This window comes from Apium graveolens, chromosome 6, assembly GCF_009905375.1.
Source record: "Apium graveolens cultivar Ventura chromosome 6, ASM990537v1, whole genome shotgun sequence".
Taxonomy (NCBI): Eukaryota; Viridiplantae; Streptophyta; class Magnoliopsida; order Apiales; family Apiaceae; genus Apium; species Apium graveolens.
The window spans coordinates 11,261,437-11,281,367 of record NC_133652.1 but is presented as its reverse complement, the minus strand read 5'-3'; the positions used below and the strand labels follow the sequence as shown (position 1 = coordinate 11,281,367).

General features: G+C 33.4%; 3 protein-coding genes across 4 annotated transcripts; 1 reads left to right on the top strand and 2 right to left on the bottom strand.

Annotated features, from left to right (window-relative positions):
- Positions 1-1,021: 1,021 nt before the first annotated feature.
- On the top strand, positions 1,022-4,302 carry LOC141666900 (mitochondrial outer membrane protein porin of 36 kDa-like). The gene is made up of 6 exons (XM_074473143.1): positions 1,022-1,180; positions 1,302-1,369; positions 2,567-2,677; positions 2,932-3,018; positions 3,163-3,371; positions 3,643-4,302. The coding sequence occupies exons 1-6, from the start codon at positions 1,132-1,134 to the stop codon at positions 3,947-3,949; spliced, it is 831 nt and encodes a 276-aa protein (XP_074329244.1). The 5' UTR covers positions 1,022-1,131; the 3' UTR covers positions 3,950-4,302.
- A 2,239-nt stretch (positions 4,303-6,541) lies between these two features.
- Positions 6,542-7,773, bottom strand: LOC141664577 (uncharacterized). The gene is made up of 5 exons (XM_074470535.1): positions 7,580-7,773; positions 7,306-7,531; positions 7,044-7,223; positions 6,701-6,969; positions 6,542-6,581 (listed from the first exon to the last, which is right to left on the bottom strand). The coding sequence occupies exons 1-5, from the start codon at positions 7,771-7,773 to the stop codon at positions 6,542-6,544; spliced, it is 909 nt and encodes a 302-aa protein (XP_074326636.1).
- A 7,291-nt stretch (positions 7,774-15,064) lies between these two features.
- LOC141667083 (protein NRT1/ PTR FAMILY 4.6-like) lies at positions 15,065-19,312 on the bottom strand. Of its 2 annotated transcripts, none has more exons than XM_074473435.1 (5): positions 19,124-19,312; positions 18,873-18,981; positions 18,504-18,721; positions 16,342-16,776; positions 15,065-16,258 (listed from the first exon to the last, which is right to left on the bottom strand). In XM_074473435.1, the coding sequence occupies exons 1-5, from the start codon at positions 19,124-19,126 to the stop codon at positions 15,281-15,283; spliced, it is 1,743 nt and encodes a 580-aa protein (XP_074329536.1). In that variant the 5' UTR covers positions 19,127-19,312; the 3' UTR covers positions 15,065-15,280. The 2 variants fall into 2 exon arrangements, with proteins under 2 accessions (XP_074329536.1, XP_074329535.1); XM_074473434.1 differs by lacking the exon at positions 19,124-19,312 and adding an exon at positions 19,066-19,089.
- Positions 19,313-19,931: the final 619 nt, after the last annotated feature.

Genomic DNA, 19,931 nt, shown 5'->3' with positions numbered 1-19,931 from the left:
CATGTTCTTGGATCAATTGAAAATGAGGGCTTTTTAGTTGTAATAGAAAGAGAGGCAAGATTTTTTAGGTCACTGAAAGAATGGATGTGTGGTTCATATAAATATAGGAAAATATAGACGTTGGAATATTATTAGGACAAAAATACTCTAACGACCGTTAACCCCGTCTGACTCCTTTAGCCCCGAGCCCTTTAATTGCTTTAAAATGGTCATTTCAGCCATACATTTGGCAACTTTTTTGTTTGAGCCACCAAAGTGCAAAAATATTAAAATGTTGGGTATAAATAGTGCAATTTTGTCTTTTTAAAATTAAAAACATAATTCAGAACCATTTAGTTTTTGCTTTGCAAATTCACATTTCGGAAAATGCTTGATTTACAAAATTGGATATAAAATTTTGCACAAAATAATATACATTAAATTTTAATTGAAACGGTCACATATATTTACATCAACAACTACAATCAAAACATTTCACATCAATTATTATATTATGTTATATTATGGTATACAAATTTTTGTAAAATTGAGCACTTAGCCGTACTCTCTCTTGATCACTGTACACCTTAAACAAGAAGATGATATAGTTCCACGTATGAAGCACGTGTTCAGTTTAGACAACAACAAGCCTGTCGTTTTTGACTTGAAATGTCTGAGAGACAAGTTATAGAGTCTATTTTATTTTGCTTTTAATCCAACAATAAAACCAAATAATAACATTCAAAAATCGATTTAATTGGTTATCCTGAAGACGAAGACATATTTTCTTATTGTTATCTTTTAGCATATAAATACGTTTAACACTTTAAATTTCTATACAAGATTACAACGACAGTGGAAAATATTATTAAATTATAATATTACTCCATCTGTTCCGATTTTATCTTTTAAATTAAATAAAAACTAAATTAAACTTATTTTTATATAAAAATTAGCATCTGAAATAAAATATGTACTGAATTTTTCATTGAAAATGTTAATTTATAAAATAGTTTTTTTTATGCCACAAAAGAGGAATAAATAAGGGCATATGCTTAGTTGGGTTTATATCTGTACATTTGATTTTTAATTTTATTTACTCGTTCATCTCTTTCTCTCTCTCTCTCTCGCTGAAGCATCTGAGAAGGAGAAATGGCAAAAGGTCCAGGTCTCTATTCCGACATCGGCAAGAAAGCAAGAGGTACTCTCTGTTTTATAACTGCTCAATTTCATTATTGTACACTTTTATTATGTATGTATGGTAATTGCCCTGAATCGAATTGAAATTAAGTTGTAATGGGGTTTGGGGTATGTTCATGTAGATCTTTTGTACAGAGACTATCAAAGCCACCATAAATTCACTGTCTCTACCGTTGCCGCTAATGGACTGGTTTGCTCTCTCTCTCTCTCTCTCTCTCTCTCTCTCTCTCTCTCTCTCTCTCTCTCTCTCTCTCTCTCTCTCTCTCTCTCTCTCTCTCTCTCTCTCTCTCTCTCTCTCTCCCTCTCTCCCTCTCTCCCTCCCTCCCTCTCTCCCTCCCTCTCTCCATCCTCTCTCTCTCCCTCCCTCTCTCTACCTCTCTCTATGTATATGTATCTCTCTCTCTCTCTCTCTTTCTGTGTATATATGTGTAAAATATTTGGGCTTTACAAAAAAATGATTTAAAGTATATTTACTGAAATGTGTATTCAACATGTGATGATAGATTTTTGCAGTTTAGATATATGACTGAGCAAATAAGAAACATCTGCTGAGATTGTAGCCAAATAACTTGGGGAACAAGTGGTTCTATACGATTTTTCTGTATTATTATATGCGGTGTGTCCTCTGCGATTGGTGTTACTGGGTTATTCGTAATTTCTGGTCTTGTGTGTTTTTAGCTTTAACCTGTGTTATTGGTTGGGTGAAGGAATATAGATTTATGGTGTATGTTATCTAACTGAGATTGTAGGTCATTTGTAATATAACTTATTTCCAGAGGTTGTGACGTGTGTTCGAGCTTATTTTCAAATGTTGTCTACTCTTAGGAATAATCAGCGTATGAAATTGTCTATTTTTTAGGGATAATTTATGTTTACACCCCGTGTTTTTCTTGACCATTGATGCCCCGTAAGCAAGCCGGGGTTCGGTTTCATATTCATGGGGATTAGGGATCCATCCACTGGTGATATAATTTATTTCTCTAGGCGTCTATGTTTTAACCTCTAACATGAGGGTTAGAAGTAATGATATTTGAATTTTAAGTTACTTTTCACTTCTGTCATTGCCCTTTGTGTCCTTATTGTTCTTCCACCCCTTCGGTGAATTGGAGATGGGAGTTACATCTAATGATACAGTTTTGTGTTTTTGGTATTTTTAATATAAGACTTATTGTAAACATTACATGTGCTCAGTATCTGTTATGCCTTAATTTCATTCTTGTACAAAACAAGGTGCTTCTTTGCATTTTCATTACATAGGCTTGTACTTTGTTCTGATACATCATCCTCAGCTATAGCTGTTACATGTTAGTTAGATTTTGTAAATAAGAAAATTTTTAGTTAGATTAAATTTTATTCTTGTTCTGATTTTTCCTTCCTCAAATTTCAGGCAATCACTCCTTCGGCTAATATAAAAGGAGAATCATTTCTGGCTGATGTGAACGCCCAATGGAAGAACAATAATATTACTACCGATCTCAAGTTGGACATTAACTCGAACGTATGTTGCAGCATTTGTCAAAAATAGGAAGAATCCTCTTTCTTCCAAAGTTTGATCATTGATATGAACTTTAATCAATCTATTATATGTTCACATTAAATGTGATTTTTCTTCCATAGGAAATGGTAGATTTTTACTTTTTGAATGTAAAACCAAAATAATAATTTATTAAATTTAATGTGGCTGTCGCATTGAACAAACGACTTCTTCTATATGTGTGAGATTACTTCTGCTGATTTTATTTGGATGTACAGCTCTGTTCAACTATTACCATTGATGAACTCGCACCTGGACTGAAGACGATATTAAGCTTTGTTGCTCCTGATCAGAGATCTGGGAAGGTAGTGTCCATTTTTAAATTCTGCCAGAATTGTACTCTTTCACTATTTTATTGTTCAGTTTTTAAGCAGAGTCTATTATAAGTCACCTGTCTAGGTTTGATACTGTTTTTATGTAAAGATCTAACTTCAAAAAATTGGAAACAGGTGGAAGTACAGTATTTCCATGAACATGCTGGAATAAGCACCAGCATTGGTTTGGCTGCTACTCCACTTGTCAGCTTCTCTGGAGTAGTGGGGAGTAACACATTGGCACTTGGGACCGATGTCTCTTTTGACACAGCCTCAGGAAACTTTACCAAATATAATGCTGCTCTGAATTTTTCATCTGGCGACCTCATTGCATCTTTTGCATTGTGAGTAAGCTTTTTTTTTAATAGAGGAGCATGGGGTCATTCAGTAATCAGTAGCTAGGAAAAACTGTTGAAAATTCTTGGTTTTCCGAATTTAGATGGTAGCAGTCTGAGTGGTTTATATAGTTATATTTTTGTTTGAACTAAATATGCCTTCTTTCTTTATTGAGGGAATTTAGATGGTAGCAGTCTGAGTGGTTTATATAGTTATATTTTTGTTTGAACTAAATATGCTTTCTTTCTTTATTGAGGTTATTCATGTTGATTGGAACAGGAACGATAAATTTGACACCCTCACTGCATCCTATATGCACACAGTAAATCCATCGACCAACACAGCTGTTGGTGCTGAGTTGTCCCATTGCTTCTCAAGCAATGAAAACACTCTCACAATTGGTACGCAGCATGCCTTGGACCCATTGACTAGCGTGAAGTCTCGGGTGAACAACAATGGAATAGCAAGTGCTCTGATCCAGCATGCATGGCGCCCAAAGTCCCTTATTACCATCTCTGGAGAGGTTGATACCAGGGCTATTGAAAAGAGTGCCAAGGTTGGAATCGCTTTAGCCCTGAAGCCATGAAATCTTGTTAGAAAACAAGTGATGTTCCAGCCCTGTTTTTTGTCTGGTGCAGAGCAATAAAGTAGGTCGAGTGAGATTTCTCGGAACTATTTTTGTTGGATAAGAAAAACTCATGTTCTGTTGATGTGGTGGTATTGGTTTTATGTACTTTGGCGATTGCATTCTCTGGTGAATGTGGAAGTCAAGAATAATTTAAAGCTCGTGGAACAAAAAAATGTTATAATTCTGGTATTTGTTCTCGCTGCTATTTGTGTGTTTTAGTGCCGAGTATCTTTACCATTTTAAGCACTAAAATCATATGTTGAGCATTAACATTGTTTTGGACCAAGTATCCATGCTATATCTTTTTTCTATACTGAAGTTTTCATTAATTTACCATTTTAATCTCTCTTTTTTCAATTCAATATATTATTTAAATTTTACTGATGCATGAGATTTATTGGTTAACTCATTATAGTTGATTTGTTAAATTTAGATGATAAATTTGAATTTAGATGATTTCATATTTTTTTTGATAAATAAAATAGACTTAATTGCAGTAAAGTGGCCTGAACTATAATTTTTTTGCATAAAAGTAACCAAACTACTGAAAGTATCACAGAAGTGTCTCAAAAATATTATTTTTAACACACGATGCATTGTGTTAACTGGGTTAGACGGAGACGGACGTTAAGTTTGCAATGGTACAATTGTCTGGATATCAATCTAATGACTATCTACTTACAGAATCTGCTATATATACATATATCCAATGTATTTGACCTTACTCAAGAACACAAGCATCACTTTCAATTCCTTTTTAAATAAATTAGCTTATTTTTGTCAAATATGGCATGCATGTATTTTTGTGGGAAGTGGGCGGTGGAGAGAACAGCTCGAACAAATACAAACTCGGGAAGAAGGTTCGTGGGATGTGTTGAAGGCAGCTGTGGGTGTGGTTTTTTCCGATGGGTTAATGGTTGTAGTCGGTAAGGTGTTTACAAATGGAAATTGAGGTTGTGAAGTTACAGAGCAAAAGATGGAAACAAACTTTTATTTTCTTAGCTTTATTTTGTATCTTGTATATGTTCTTGTCCCAGCCTCATGTAGAAGAGGTATAACTTATATGGTTGTTTGTTGTTTAAAATGAATACTAATTTAATGTCTTCATTTTATGTTATTTTGGTAATGTAATGGTCTTTTGTTTTTGAAATTGAAATGGAAAAGAAAGTAACAATAAAAGAAATAAGCATAAACCATCCAAAACAGGAAATGTATTACATATAGTTGCAATGTTTGTCGCCCGCAAGGGTTGGCTCAGCTGGTTAAAGAGAGGATAACTATCCTCTTGGTCATAGGTTCGAATCCCACGGGAGGAAAATTTATGATTTTGCCTCCTGAGTCAGAGTCTGTGAGTCTGTCGCTTAAATGCGGTTTACCTGGGTTCACGTGGTTTGCAGGCTATTGCGTGAGCCCGTAGGGTTTACCCAGTGCGCACCCAAAGTGTAGCGGCTGCGGGTTATCTACAATAAAAAAAATGTTTGTCATGCCCAAATACACAAAGTTACCAGCCATTACACATTCCATATACCTAAGTAGTTGCAACCAACCATGACAATCAATTCAGTAATGAATATCATCCTAACCGACAAATGTACCGCTTATTCATACTTCTCAGCCTACTCATTTCTTTCTCTTTCTTTTCAGAGTTATCTTCCTATGATTTTGGAAGGCTGATGTTGAGCTGTCTTGGGTGCCTTGAATCTCAGCCTGTTGTTGTTGATGATGCTTCGTCATCTGAGGAATGGTTTGTTGGTCATGTCCTGTGGCCAAAATAATCACATTTGTTGTGGAGGATGTGCTCTTTTTTTTCAAAATAGCACACAATTGCTCATAATTATGTTCATTTTTACTTTCCACAACATGATAAGTGAGAGGAAAAAAGTTACCTTAGCTGGAAATGTCCTGAGTTATTGCCTGATTGTTTACAAGTCTTGCACACAACTGTTGATCTAGCAATAACAGGTATAGTCCCACTCTTTTTCATCTTCTTCATCGAGTCATTTTTCTGTGCAACAGGAGAACAAATAATTATAATTTCAGTAGCAAAACTTAATAGAAAAACTCGAAGAAAAAAAAATTGAACACTTAAAACTTTACCTTTGCAGCACAGGTTCTTGCATTATGGCCTTGAGTTTTACAGTATGTGCAGTTGATGATAGTGCCAACTTTTCTTAGTTTTGTTAGATCTTTGTAAATGTCATTTTTTGTTGACCTTATCTTTTTGGGCCTTCCTGTAGGAGTCTTAACATTAGGAGGCCTACGTCTTGGCTCATTAGCCCTTTTCCAGAATTCAGGCCCAACAATAGGCTCTAGAGTGGAATTATACAGCTGACAAAAAAATAAGTTAAATACATTGAGTGAGTTAAATGCATCCAAACAATAAGGTAGTAATTTACCTTCATGTACAAATTCTTGGAGTAGCAAGGGTGTATATGGAGATCTCATGACTCATTTTTAAGAACAATGCATGCCACTGCATGATAGCATGGGATCCCTGTGAGATCCCACTTTCTACAGCTACATGATTTCTTGGACAAATCCACAACTAATTCATGTCCACCCTCTGTACATGTCACCAAGTAAGATGTGTCTGCAGACCAAACAATAACATAATTTCAGCAAATTGAATAGTCCTATATTCATTGTGTTATAAGCAATCTTAATGCAAAAGTAATAGAATGCAGTGAATGATTAAAGTAATACACTTACTTCTCAAGTTTTTTTAATGCAGATGGACAAATGATAGTATCCTTAGCAGCTAGCTTGTCTCTCCTAACTCGGATTCTCTTCATTACAGATTTGTGAAGCTCTCTAAATAGTGTAATAATTGACAAGTCTCTATATTTTCTTATATTGTTGTTGAACACTTCACAGTGATTGTTAACAAATATATCACTGTGAACAAGTGTTCTAAATGTTGATCTTGTCCATTGGGTCTTTGATTTTGCCATTAGCCAGTCATGGCACTTAGGAGCAATCTACATAATGGACATACTTATGTTAATTCCTATATAACTACAACTAACAAGATACATAATGTAAAACTTTTTACCTCTTTCATCTTATTCATATGCAAGTTAAGTTTCCATTCAGTGGTAGCTCTTGCAGATTTCCATAACAACTGTCGAAGGGTAATTCCCTTAAAATCTTTATGCATGTTTTGGTACAAATGCATAACACAAAATCTGTGTTCTGCATTTTGCCCCACTACTTCTAATGAATTAATCAGGCCCTGCAAAAAATATTATAAACAATTAGTATTTCATACATGAAAAGTGCAAAATATATTGAAAAAATACCAAGCACGAACACACCTTTTGCCTATCAGAGATAAAGGTCCATTCAGCTTCATCATCAGTTCGTATCTTGAGGTCTTGGCCAAGGAATTTCAAGAACCATGTCCAAGATTCTGTAGTCTCTGACTCAACAAAAGCCCAGGCAATAAGGTACATGCCATCATTGGCATCCACCCCAACTGCTGCTAAAATTTGTCCACCAAAAGGCCCCTTGAGATGACAACCATCTAGGTCAATTAGATGCCTACAAAACTATGTGAATGTAGTCTTCAAAGGCCCCAAATATACATACATTATCATAAATCTACCAGATCCTGTCCCTGACTCTGGATCCTCACATAGAATTTTTATTGTGTTTTCTGGAAGTACCCTCTTTATTTCATGTGCATAATCCCACGCTTGACCAAACTGAGTTGAATGAGTCTCATTGTTCTTCAGAAGTGCTCTTTTTTGGCTCTCTACACGGCAAACTTTGACACATGACATTTTAAATCACTAAAAAATTTTCTTATGAAAAGCACTAACATGCCAGGTTGGGTTCATTCTTATCTCCTTTTCATAAAACTATGCTAGCCATGTAGAGGTAATTTGTTGTTGCTGGAAGGTTGGCATGCAAGTGTGCCTCTTGATAATTGTTTTGATCTGATAAGTGGAAGTCTTCTTCATTGGAGAAGCATAAACTCTCCACTCACAAGGTTTCTCAAAAATGTACTTCACTTTCCTTCCAAAATTCTTGACTAGTGTAACAGGCCTCCTCTCAAGGATAGCATGAGTCATCACTGCCTTCCTGAAAATCTGAGAAGATTTAAACATCATCCCAAGCTCAAAAACTGGCCTCTCCATATCAACTTCCTTATTAAAAACTGGATAGTTTGGCTCATCATCATCAGTGGAATTTGTTGTCATCCTCTCCTCATCACTTCCAGCATACACAGTACAATCATCTGATTCTACATTCTCTTCTCTCTCACCTTGTTCAAAAGGTTCTTCATTGTACTCAAAGTCTTCACGAATTATTTTATCCATATTTTTGTCAAATACTAGATCATCATCACTATCATCCTGGTTGGAAGCATCTGAATGAAAACTCTCATCATCATTGTCACTTGGTGTGATAACCCAGGTCAAATCCTGAGCCTTTTTCGAAAACCGGGTCAAGTCCTGATTACGAGTCTGAAATAAGCCGAATCCTATTGTCCCGAGTGCAGCCAACTTAGGTTACGACAAGCCCACCACAGTCTCTCAAAAGATCATGATTTGTTGGTACTTATAGCAGTAGTACTTTGCCTTATAAACTGAACAGAAGTCCCAAATCTCCTCGATGTAGGACTGGGATGTTACAAACTCTCCCACTTAAACTCCTGACATCCTCGTCAGGCTTGAAACCGATAGCTCATATGTCCAAGATCATACCTCTCTAGCCATTGTGAGATAATACCGGGTGGCTTCGTGTCCCCACCTCCGGATCTCTTGCCATTGTGGGATAATACCAACAGCTTTCGTGTCCCCACCTCCGGCAACTTGACGCATCAAACTTTCGAGAGTCGGCTCTGATACCATATGTGACAACCCGGGTTAAATCTCGAGCCTTATTTGAAAATCGGGTCAAGTCCCGATTACGAGTCCAAAATAAGCCGAAGCCTACTGTCCCCAGTGCAGCCAACTTGGGTTACGACAAGCCCACCACATGCCCCCAAAAGATCATGTTTTGTTGGTGCACATAGCAGTAGTACTTTATCTTATAAACTGAACAGAAGTCTCAAATCTCCTCGATGTGGGACTGGGGTGTTACACTTGGATTCATAACATATTCTTCACTGTCATCAGGGTCAGAAAAATCCTTATACACTCCCTCAAGTTCCCTACTTACTTCTTCTTGCTCCAGCTCCTGTTGTGTTGAGCATGGGATAGGGTTTTCCATATAAATTTCTTCCCCACTACTCACCCTCTCATCTTCACAACTTAAAGGCTCAGTTGTTATTACATAAATTTCAACATATCTATTAGTTTTAGGCCTATTATCTGGATTAAGTAGAGTACACATAACCATCAATTCATCATCAGATTGTAACTCAAATAAGCCCCTGTCCATTGTTGTCTTTGGAAGCTTATACCGTAAATTATAACAACCCCCCTTGGTACCACATTCTACGAGCATACTATTAATCTCAATCAAACTGATTTGATCAGAATCACAAAATTTGAAATACGCAACTAGACCTCATGTATACATCTTAAGATTTTCCTTAAACTCTCCATTATAAAATATTTTGATTGTGAAAAATTCATCATCTGCTATATATATACCAAAATTAACAAGTTTGTAATTACATGTATTACAAATTAAGAACATATTTACAGGATACATACTTGGACATGAATGAACAAAATATTAAAAGAATAATTTTGTGCAGGCCATCAACATAAACTTAAGTAAATTCAGCAAAAAATATGAATACAAACTCAAAATTACTACCCATATAAGACATACACATATACTTGTGCAAATATGTTGAATACATATACAAACATATATGCCATACACATAACTATCATCCACAACTAAAATCCCCAATTTTCAACATCACAATAAACACCATACACATGCATTATGAGTTCAGCAATTACCAATATATTGGGGACATTCATATGGCTTGTAGCGATTCTGATCTTCCTTTGATCTCAACACCCGCGCCATTTTGCCTTGATTTTGCTTCGATCGCCTGATTGTACTAGTTTAGGGTTTTTACTCGAGAGAAGAGGGCATTGCGGTTTTTTTTTGAAGGAGTTTGATAAGAGTGAGATAATCAATAATTGAAGTGGTATCTTACCTTATGCGGACTAAATTTACCCTTTTAACCTTAATCTTTATTTAATTCAAAAATAGACTGATGTTTCGTTAACCCTGTTAACGGAATGCAATCGTGTGTTACAAATAATATTTTAAAGCCATTTCTGTTATACTTTCAGTAGTTGAGTTACTTTTTTTTTTTTGCTAAATTCATGCCACTTTATTGCAATTAAGTCAATAAAATAAAATGCTTTCATTAAAACATCGGAATACAGTTGGAACATGCCTCTGATAATACAACCTAATTAGGAAACAAATAGCTGTCTTATTTTCAGATTGCTTAACAAATTGAATAAAAAAATTAAAAAAAAGGATTATAATAGTTTTCCCAACAATCCAGCCTAGGCCAACTCTGAAACTAGCAGAATCACAATTGATCTTCACATAAATGTCATCTTCAGCCCAATGTTCAGATTTTTTAGTTACATCAACTAAAATCAGAGAAACAACTGCCCTCAAAGTATGAATAATCTTTTATTGTGAAAAGTAAGCTGTTGTAATATTCACCACGGTATCAGTTTTGATGCAAAAAATTCAAACTTTCCAAAAAATCACATAAATCCTTTTCAACGAAACCAACATCAAAACACATAAAAACTTTAAACAAAATATACTCACACCCAAAAAGATTTGGGACAAATAACAAGATAACAGGATCTCACCCAAAAATTATGTTTATTCGGAATTTTTGAAAAAGAGTAAAATAAAAGAGAAGATGGAAGAGTGAAAAATATTAAACGGTGAGACTGGATAGTATATCTAATAGAAAGGGTGATTAAAACCTAGATTTAAAAACGGAGGTCGACTAAGGCTGAGAGAGAGGTTTTTTTAATTTAGTTAATTAGATGCTTTCATTTAGATGTTTGGAGAATGACATTTTTCAAATCTGATAAAAGGGCAAAAATATGTCATTTTTATCAAAAAAATGACTTTTTTGGGCCATCTACCGTGATAAAAAAAAATTATTTCAAAATATTAATTTACCCTAATTCCTGAGAAAGTCATCAACTTATAATTAGATCAATTAAATAAAATAAATTTATAAAAATAAAGTGTTTTTAGATCAAGCACATATATATTTATAAAAGTATTTAAACTCGAATGTATCATCTAAATTTAACGAATAAATTGTAATAAATTAACGAATAAAATCTCATGTATCACAAAAAACACAAATGAAATATTAAATTGAAAAGAAATAGACTAAAATGGCAATCATGGAAATGTGACATATAAACAAAAAAATAATAATAAGGGTATTCTGATCCAAAACTAAATAAGGGTGTGTATAAAATCACCCTAAATTAAATAAATAAATATATAATCATGAGATTGAAATCCGAAGATACATGTAACATATATCCATATATCCACAAAATTGTTAAATTATGCTGCGCATATTAGTTAATAATAGTTTTAATAAGTTATTTTGTGTTACATATAATTACGGGTATATTTTTCAGAATTGCAATTTTTCGACTACATTAATGAAAAATTTAAAGTGCAGTTTTCCAGACTTGTAATATTCGAACTATATCATTTAGAACAAAATCCCGAGAATTAAAAATTAGTTGCCTCTAATATTCCTTAGTGAATGAAACAAACTAACAAATTTCTACTGCAGCTACTACTGATAAGTAGCAAAAATAGGGTAATTTTAAAATGTGTGAACAATAAAATCATGCACAAAATCAATCACACAACTGCACTCAACCGATGTGAGTAAAATTTTCTTTAACTTATATTTATATTTTTTTAGCGCAATTATTGTTATTTTGTTATTAAAGAAACTAGCAGAATAGCTCCTACGAGACCCGACTTATTTTCTAGCAATATATCGGAATTCGGCGTATAAGGTTTTTGATTTTTTTTAAAGATTAATAAATGAAGTATATTTCCTAATAATTTAATTAAAATGTACGAAAAATAGCATTATAGATAATTTATCTTCAATGAAAATTTAGATTTTAAATTGATGGTTTGTTATGTTACAATTTTTTATTTTTTTATAGGCTTGGCGATTACGCTGATAACTAATATTTTGATTGTACGTGATTTTTAAATCAAATAAGCTGTTGTTTTTATTATAGCGTTAAGTGATGAAAACTTGTTGCGTGTTGTAGAATATGTATAGCCCAATCACAAATTTCTCGTGTTGAAGTGTCATTATAATATTATTAAATTATTTACGACATTATTTAGTTTACAAATATATGTATATCAACTATTTATATATGAGATATATACTTTAGAATATGTTATTATGTGCGATAGAGTTGGTGTTATACTAATATTATATATAATATAAAGACTAATATAGTTGTATTTTAATCTTTATCATTTTTTTAATAATTTTAACCTTTTTCACATACATATTTAGTAATCATATATATTGGCTTCATTTGCTAAATTTTTTTAAATTCGATTAAATATTCATAAATATTTGTACTTATATTTATAATGCTTTAAGTTATTATGAAAGAAAGAATATGGTAATTTATGTGATCAGTATAACTACTTTTCATTTTTAACATAAAATTGAGCGAATCAAATTATAGAGTTTAGTGTGTATATAAATTTCATTATAATTTCAAACATGAAAATAATTTTATAATAACATGAAATAATTTGATATAAACAATGGAAGAAGTTCAGTGTTTCATTCAAAAAAATTTTAATTTATGTATAATTTTAATTATATAAAACAATGTATGTTATATATTTTTTTGTAACTAGGGTACTAATTAAAATCGGTAATGTCTTCTTCAAATTACTTAATTGCTAGAATTTTTTAATTATAAAATAAATTAATATCTTTCTTTTGAATATGTATGAAATGTAAATTAAAATATCAAATTTGCTCTTTAAAAATTCGCATGTATTAAAAATTTGCATGCATATAGGTTAAATTTTAATATTAGTGTATATTTTTATTTTAACAAAGTGAAATATGGGGAAAAAATTGGATGAGTACAATGCCCGTAGTTTTACCCAATCGTGCAATAATCGGGTAAGCACACGACAAATCACAATAAATCAATTTTACAATTTTTTTTTATCGTAATTAACCCGCAGCCGCTACTTTTGAGTGCAAACCATGTGAATCAAGGTAAACCCTATTTAAGTGACATGTTCTCACTCACGAGGCATATCATAAATTCTCCTCCCGTGGGATTCGAACATGTGATTAAGAGAATAGTTATTCCCTCTTTAACCAATTGAGTTAACCCTTGATATATATTATCTATGAATATGGTCTTATAAAGGTCTCGTACACATTAATAGTGAATGTAAATTTTTACAAATATCTTATTTCATTGATAAAACTTTCTCATCGATCCAGTAAATAAACTTTCTAAATCAGCTAATTGAAAAATGCAGTTCAACTCGATTGAGATCCGATACATTTGGGAAAAATAATCAAATTTTGTATTTTTTTAAGAGCGAGTAGATTCTGATGATATGTTCGAAACAATACAAAATAGATTGGTCTAAATCAAAAATTGAATTAATATTTGAATTATGTGTACATCTAGCATTTATTCTATAAATATTCACTTATTTAATTTTTTACCGTCAATTTGGTTAGATAACAAAAATTTTGGATTCTATTTTTTTCTAAAAATTATATAACATATATTTGCTAACAATATAATGTTTATTGAATAAATACGCATTAATTATTTATTTATTTTTCGTATTAGTGTGAACATATTTGACATTCTTAATTAATTCTTATATATAATATCGTATATTTTAATAAGACCGTTACTTAAAAACATATTACATTATTTACTAAATACATGTTATATCTTAATTTATTTATATTTTTCATATAATAGCTGTCTTTATATGTTAAATATTGATCAAATTATTATCTTAATTTTAACTTTAGTTATTTAGAAATATATAGCTAACTAAATCAATATATATATGAAAGGAAAAATATGATTAAAAATGTTATTTCATAAATTGTAATTGCAAACTGAAATTTAACTATTTAGCAACATACATATATCAAGTGTTTGCTTAAAATAATAAAAGACATAGTAGCATAGTAATATTGTAATGTGAGAACTAATGAGTTGACTTCAGAAGTCAGAGACAAATTCAATTTTTTTATTAAGAATAAAAAAAATCACTAATTTTATCACCTTTCTTTCTCTTCTTACAGAGATTGGGAGCACACAGGCACCTAATAAACTGTAATAAACCAGTTACAAAAAATTATTTTTAAAGTGATAGTAACAGGAATAAGTAACAATAAATAATTTATTTGATATTATTGGTGTCAAAAAAGGGTTCATTTGCATATAAATTTTTTTAGTGAACTTACTCACATATCAGCAACAGCTGATTCACCAATTCCACATGTCAAATGAGTTAAGCAATTACTACTATTTAAGAAGCATAATAAACCTTAATAAACATTCATCATTACCTATGGGCATAATAAATATTCATTCACAGCGCAAAATAATCATTTCTGGATGCTTCCAGAACTTTGACACACGTCTATTTTGAGTACTTATTTATCCTCGCTTTTAGGCAAAGTGTTCAATAATGGTATTAAAATTAAGTAATATACAATTATACATAATTTTAAATATTATATAAAAATGTATTAGACACATTTTTCTCATACAAAATATTTTTAAGTATATAAAGATGACTAAATTTTAAGTAATTACAGAAATAACTACAAACTTTATTATTTCTACTTATGATTTATAATCATGTTTTATTTTAAAAATCTGCAATTGCATAAATATCTTCAGGAAGTCCTAATATGCCGAAAGTTTCCATCATTTAATCAAAGTTCACTGAATTAAATCTTTTTTTTTTTGAATTCTCATTCGGCCTGTTCATTTATTGGTTATAACGAATTGTTGATGATAACTCGCAATGAAGTCGTTGCAAATCAACTGCCACAAATGTATTTGATATATTGTAATATCGATATCTAAACTCCAGCAACTACAATCCTCATGTCATACAGCATCAAGAGAATCAAAATCCACATACATAGTTACCTAAAGACTTGATTTAACTATGTAATGATTTTAACTGCTTTAACACTGCCCCCTCTATAGTTTGCATTAGCATTTGAAGTTCTCTTTACTACACATTTAGTACTACTAGCTAGTTCACTGACCTATACTTGTATCGGCTTGCCCAGAATAGATAATGCAGAAAGTTTAATCCGCTCAATGCACACAGTAGCCAGTAGAATCTTTCGAGATGGAAGTGGTTCAAGTTTTTGCCAGAGAGCCATGGTGTGTTGTTGGAGGTACCTGTCGCGCTGTTGACTACTGAAGCGATTAATGAGCTTAGATAGTATCCCATTGCCAATGAAGCCCATGTTAGCGAGGTAGCTAAAGATCGCATGCTACTTGGTGCTTCTGTGAAGAAAAACTCTAGTAGTCCAGCTATGGTGAATAAATCGGCTGATCCAAGAAACAAGTACTGAAATGCGATCCAGAAGAATGATATGGGCAATGGCGCAATAGTGTCTAGACCAGAATCAGTAGCGATTCTCTTGCGTTTGATTTCGACTAAAGCTGCAATTCCCATTGCAATGATGGATAGAACTAGTCCGATTCCAATGCGTTGTAAATGTGTGATTCCTGATTCTGTTTTTGTTGCTTTACGCATGAATGGGATGATTAAATGGTCATAGACTGGTGCAAGAATCATGATGAAGACGACAGGGAAAAAGGGGAGCGATGCTGGTGGAACTTTTAAGGATCCGAGTTTTGTGTTCATTGTAGCTGCTTGTTGGACTGAGTACGTGGAAAGTTGGGCCAGGCAGCAGCTGAGCATGATTGTACAGGCGAATATAGGAAGAATCTTGAGCACAATTTTGACATCTTCTACTTGATTTACAGAACACTGTAGTGATCTATAAGTTGGCCTCCTAGTCACTGCTCTGTTCAGAAATCTAAAGCCTTCAGATGGGACATCGTTTGAATCCTCTGCTTTACTACTTTTTTCAGTTGTTTGCTCAGCTTCTGTGTTAGATGGTGTTTGATGAGATGGACTTGGAGACATACTTGCAATGGCATTGCTTGGGTTTCTGGCAACTGATACACAACTGTTTAATGCAGAAGCTATCAGAACCTGTCATGCAAATACAGTATCAGTACTACTATACTAGAATTCAGTTCCATTGTATTTCTTGGAATTACTTCAATTTTTCTGACCTTAAATATGGTTGTAAGTGGACTTCCATTAGGTATTTTGTTCCGATAGAAAAGAGAACCCGAAAGGAAGACTGGAATTGACAAAAGTATTGTCAATGTAGAAATTCCAAATCCCCATTCCCAACCTTTGTTATCTTCAATCCAAACCACTAAGGTCACCGCAATTAGCCCACCAAGTGAAAGACAAAAGACAAAGTAGTTAAAAAAAGTTGATCGCTGCTTTCTTCCTTCTGGAGTTTGCTCATCAAACTGTTCTGCACCATGTGTCGGAAGGGATCCCTTGATCCCTCCAACGCCGAGGGCCACAAGGTAAAGTCCTAAGAATAACATTGCCGCTTTTGCACCACCTACCTCATGGCAACTGGTGTCATGGACTTCGCATTTTGGTGGCTTTAAAGAAGCTGACCGAGCCTGAACAGTGAGTATCAACAAGCCCTGTTCCAAAAATTAAATCACATAAACACATCAATTCACCAACCATACAATATCTACACACTGAGCAACCTTCAATTTAGTTTGAATTGTAAGCTTTGAATTACATTGAACTTCAGACTTGATTCCATGTTGATTAACTCTCCAAATACATTATAATTGTCGAGGTACTAATTCAAACATGTCATCTATAATACAACAATCATGTACCAATATGTAGCAAAGACAATCAAAAATGGTATGTAGCCACATAAAACCAAATATCTATCAATCCCACTAAAGCACCACTTAATGTTGGGAAATCAGCTAAATCTTAAGTGATTAGGAAATGGAAGAATGAGTGGGTTCCATTGCTTTCAAGCTTCACGCGGAAGATCCAAAGAAAAAAGAGAAAAATCTCTAAGATAATATATAAAGGAGTGTAGTTACACGTTAGTCACTCTCTACTTTATTATCCATTTGTGGCCTTGTTTTGACATTCACCTAATGGAGGACAATTTGAGAAAGTACTGATGTTCCGGTTGTAATCATAATTCCATAAATCTCAAGCTTTCTTGGTAGAAAGACTCGGGGACCAATGAGATAGAACACACTACTATAAACAGGTCTTATCTATAGTAGTTTGGTATAGACTATAGGCTCCATTATAAGGATTTGCATGTCTTATTTAAAATCTAAATAAATGCAGAATGCCACTAGATTGTATGGGCGCTCTAAATTCTAAATGTTCCAAGACTTTAGAATTATAATTAACGGTATAATATCATAATTTGAAAGAGGGAAATGTAGAAAATGTGCAAGAGGCTATAGGCTATGCATTCCCACTAGGCTAAAAGTCACAAGTGTACTGTGTACTCACTCAAAAGGCGGAAATAATGTTAACTTTGTAGTAAGAAACTTGTGTTTTTTTTGTGAACTAATCAATAAATTAATAATATTCCAATAATTTGATGCAAGAAAATCATGTCAGTATCACTTTCCTTCAACAAGGCTTAAATGCAGGATGAGATGGAAAGTAGGTCAGTGTCGATATCTGTACGACACTTCAAGTTAAATACATATATTTTGTTATCTATATAACTATGCAGATCCCAGCTACAATAACTATTGTCCCAGGTTGCATCAGTCTGTGATCCTTACCTCAAGACACAGCCCTACCTCACTATACTCGTGGCACCCCCAGTGGCTTTGCGTCGTCTCCATCAAATTCCAGACCAAGTCAAATTTTATTAATAAATATTTGTATAAAAAAATTCATGTAGAAGAACCATATCAAATAAGATATCAGTAAATATGCTTGCATCAAATAATATCACATATATTTATTATTATATTTTTAAAAGTCGATTTGTCATATCTTAAAATACTTGGTATCTTAAAATACTTGGTATCGTTCACGATGGCCTTTTCGGCCCTAAGCCCCTGCCCGATTAGGGGCTAGCCTATCTTGTAGCTGAAAATCAAATTTAAAGTTGCAATGAATTATTTTTAGCGACAGCTAAAAATTAAAGATACATAATTCTAGCCTCGTGGTTCCGCCACTGCCTAAAGCCTAGACAAAACTAGGTGCAACTAAATTCATCAAGGCCCTGCCTGCAGACACACACAGTCACACACAAGAGGGAGGGAGGGAGGGAGGGAGAGAGAGAGAGAGAGAGAGAGAGGGAGGGAGGGAGGGAGAGAGAGAGAGAGAGAGAGAGAGAGAGAGAGAGAGAGAGAGAGAGACTAACCAAGAATTCAATGGCAGCACTTGTGAGATAGATGTAGTAAGAAGTAAAGAAAGCATCAGAAAGGAAGCCACCAAGAAGAGCGAGAAGAAAAGCGGTGCCCATGAAATTTGTGACTGAATTTGAAGAATCTGATGGCAACATGTTCATGTGGTCCTTCAAGTATATAACCAAATTGCTTGCATTTGCCAGGAATGCCAAGTTCTCCAACACCTCAACCACTGCATTCAAATTCATATCCCTCATAATTGTCAACAACATCCGTGATCATAAAAATCTATATCAACCACTTTGCATCACTGATCAACCACTTTAATCAACAGTTTAACAGTAATTAAAATAATCAGGTTGTAGATTTTTTATTTAACTAACCTAACACAAAAGATGCAGCAACCATGCCACCATGACGGCCTTTGATCGCCGGCTGGTTTCTCCACTCTACATAGCCTTCCCATGTCTTCATCTGTTGCTCAACTCCTTCCTGCATAAAAATCATATACAAACATAATCATGTCAGCCAACAACTAAAAGCATAACGAAACAGGGTACCACGAATCGGGTTTACCAGGATCATATATTATATTCTAACACCGTACCAAAATAAATTATAATGGTAAACTCACCATTATATATGCGTAACTTCAATAGTTCTTTAGGAAAAAAAATTATGCTTGTATAGAATTGAGATGATTTTCAGAGGAGAAGAGAGGAGAGGGGTGATAAATGGTGAGAAGTGAGTGATTTAGAGAGGAAAGAGCATCAATGCAAATGTATAATAATAATAATATGTATGTCACGAGAATGGTCTAGACCAGTATGAAAAGGACCATGGTGACTTTATATTTATACTAAAATATCTAGAGCTAGTAATAAATTTCGTAGAATATTTAATTTGTTCACCGTTTGTAACATTCTTATTTATTAAGGCATACCTCCCACTCCCCAGTCCCCAAGTACCGAATCTTAGCTCATCTACCGACTTCTACTTCCCTTTGTAGGGTGTTGTAACTTGTAACGTTTGTTCCCGAATCAACGAGAGAATAAATAAAATGACTGATTTTTCTGAAAGCGGAAACAAGATTCTAGAGACAAATGTATAAACGGGTTTTCTAATGTGGGTCACACAACACTAACTTTTATAAATTTGGTACATGATTGGTCCTCTGATCATAAATATTATGATTTTCTGCATTTACAACAACTCCACCAATGAAAATACACCAAATTCATGGGAATTAATGCTTATTGTGTGTGCTTGTGCACACATTAGAAAGACCGATGTATAAAAAATAAGTAAAAATGATCGGGATTTCTTCGAAGAAGATTTCAAACATAATTATATAAAAATTATTCATCTAAATTTTTAAAAATCTTTTCTTTTTTTCTTATAAAAGAATTTGGGAATTAGATGATTTTGTAGCAAGGAAAATG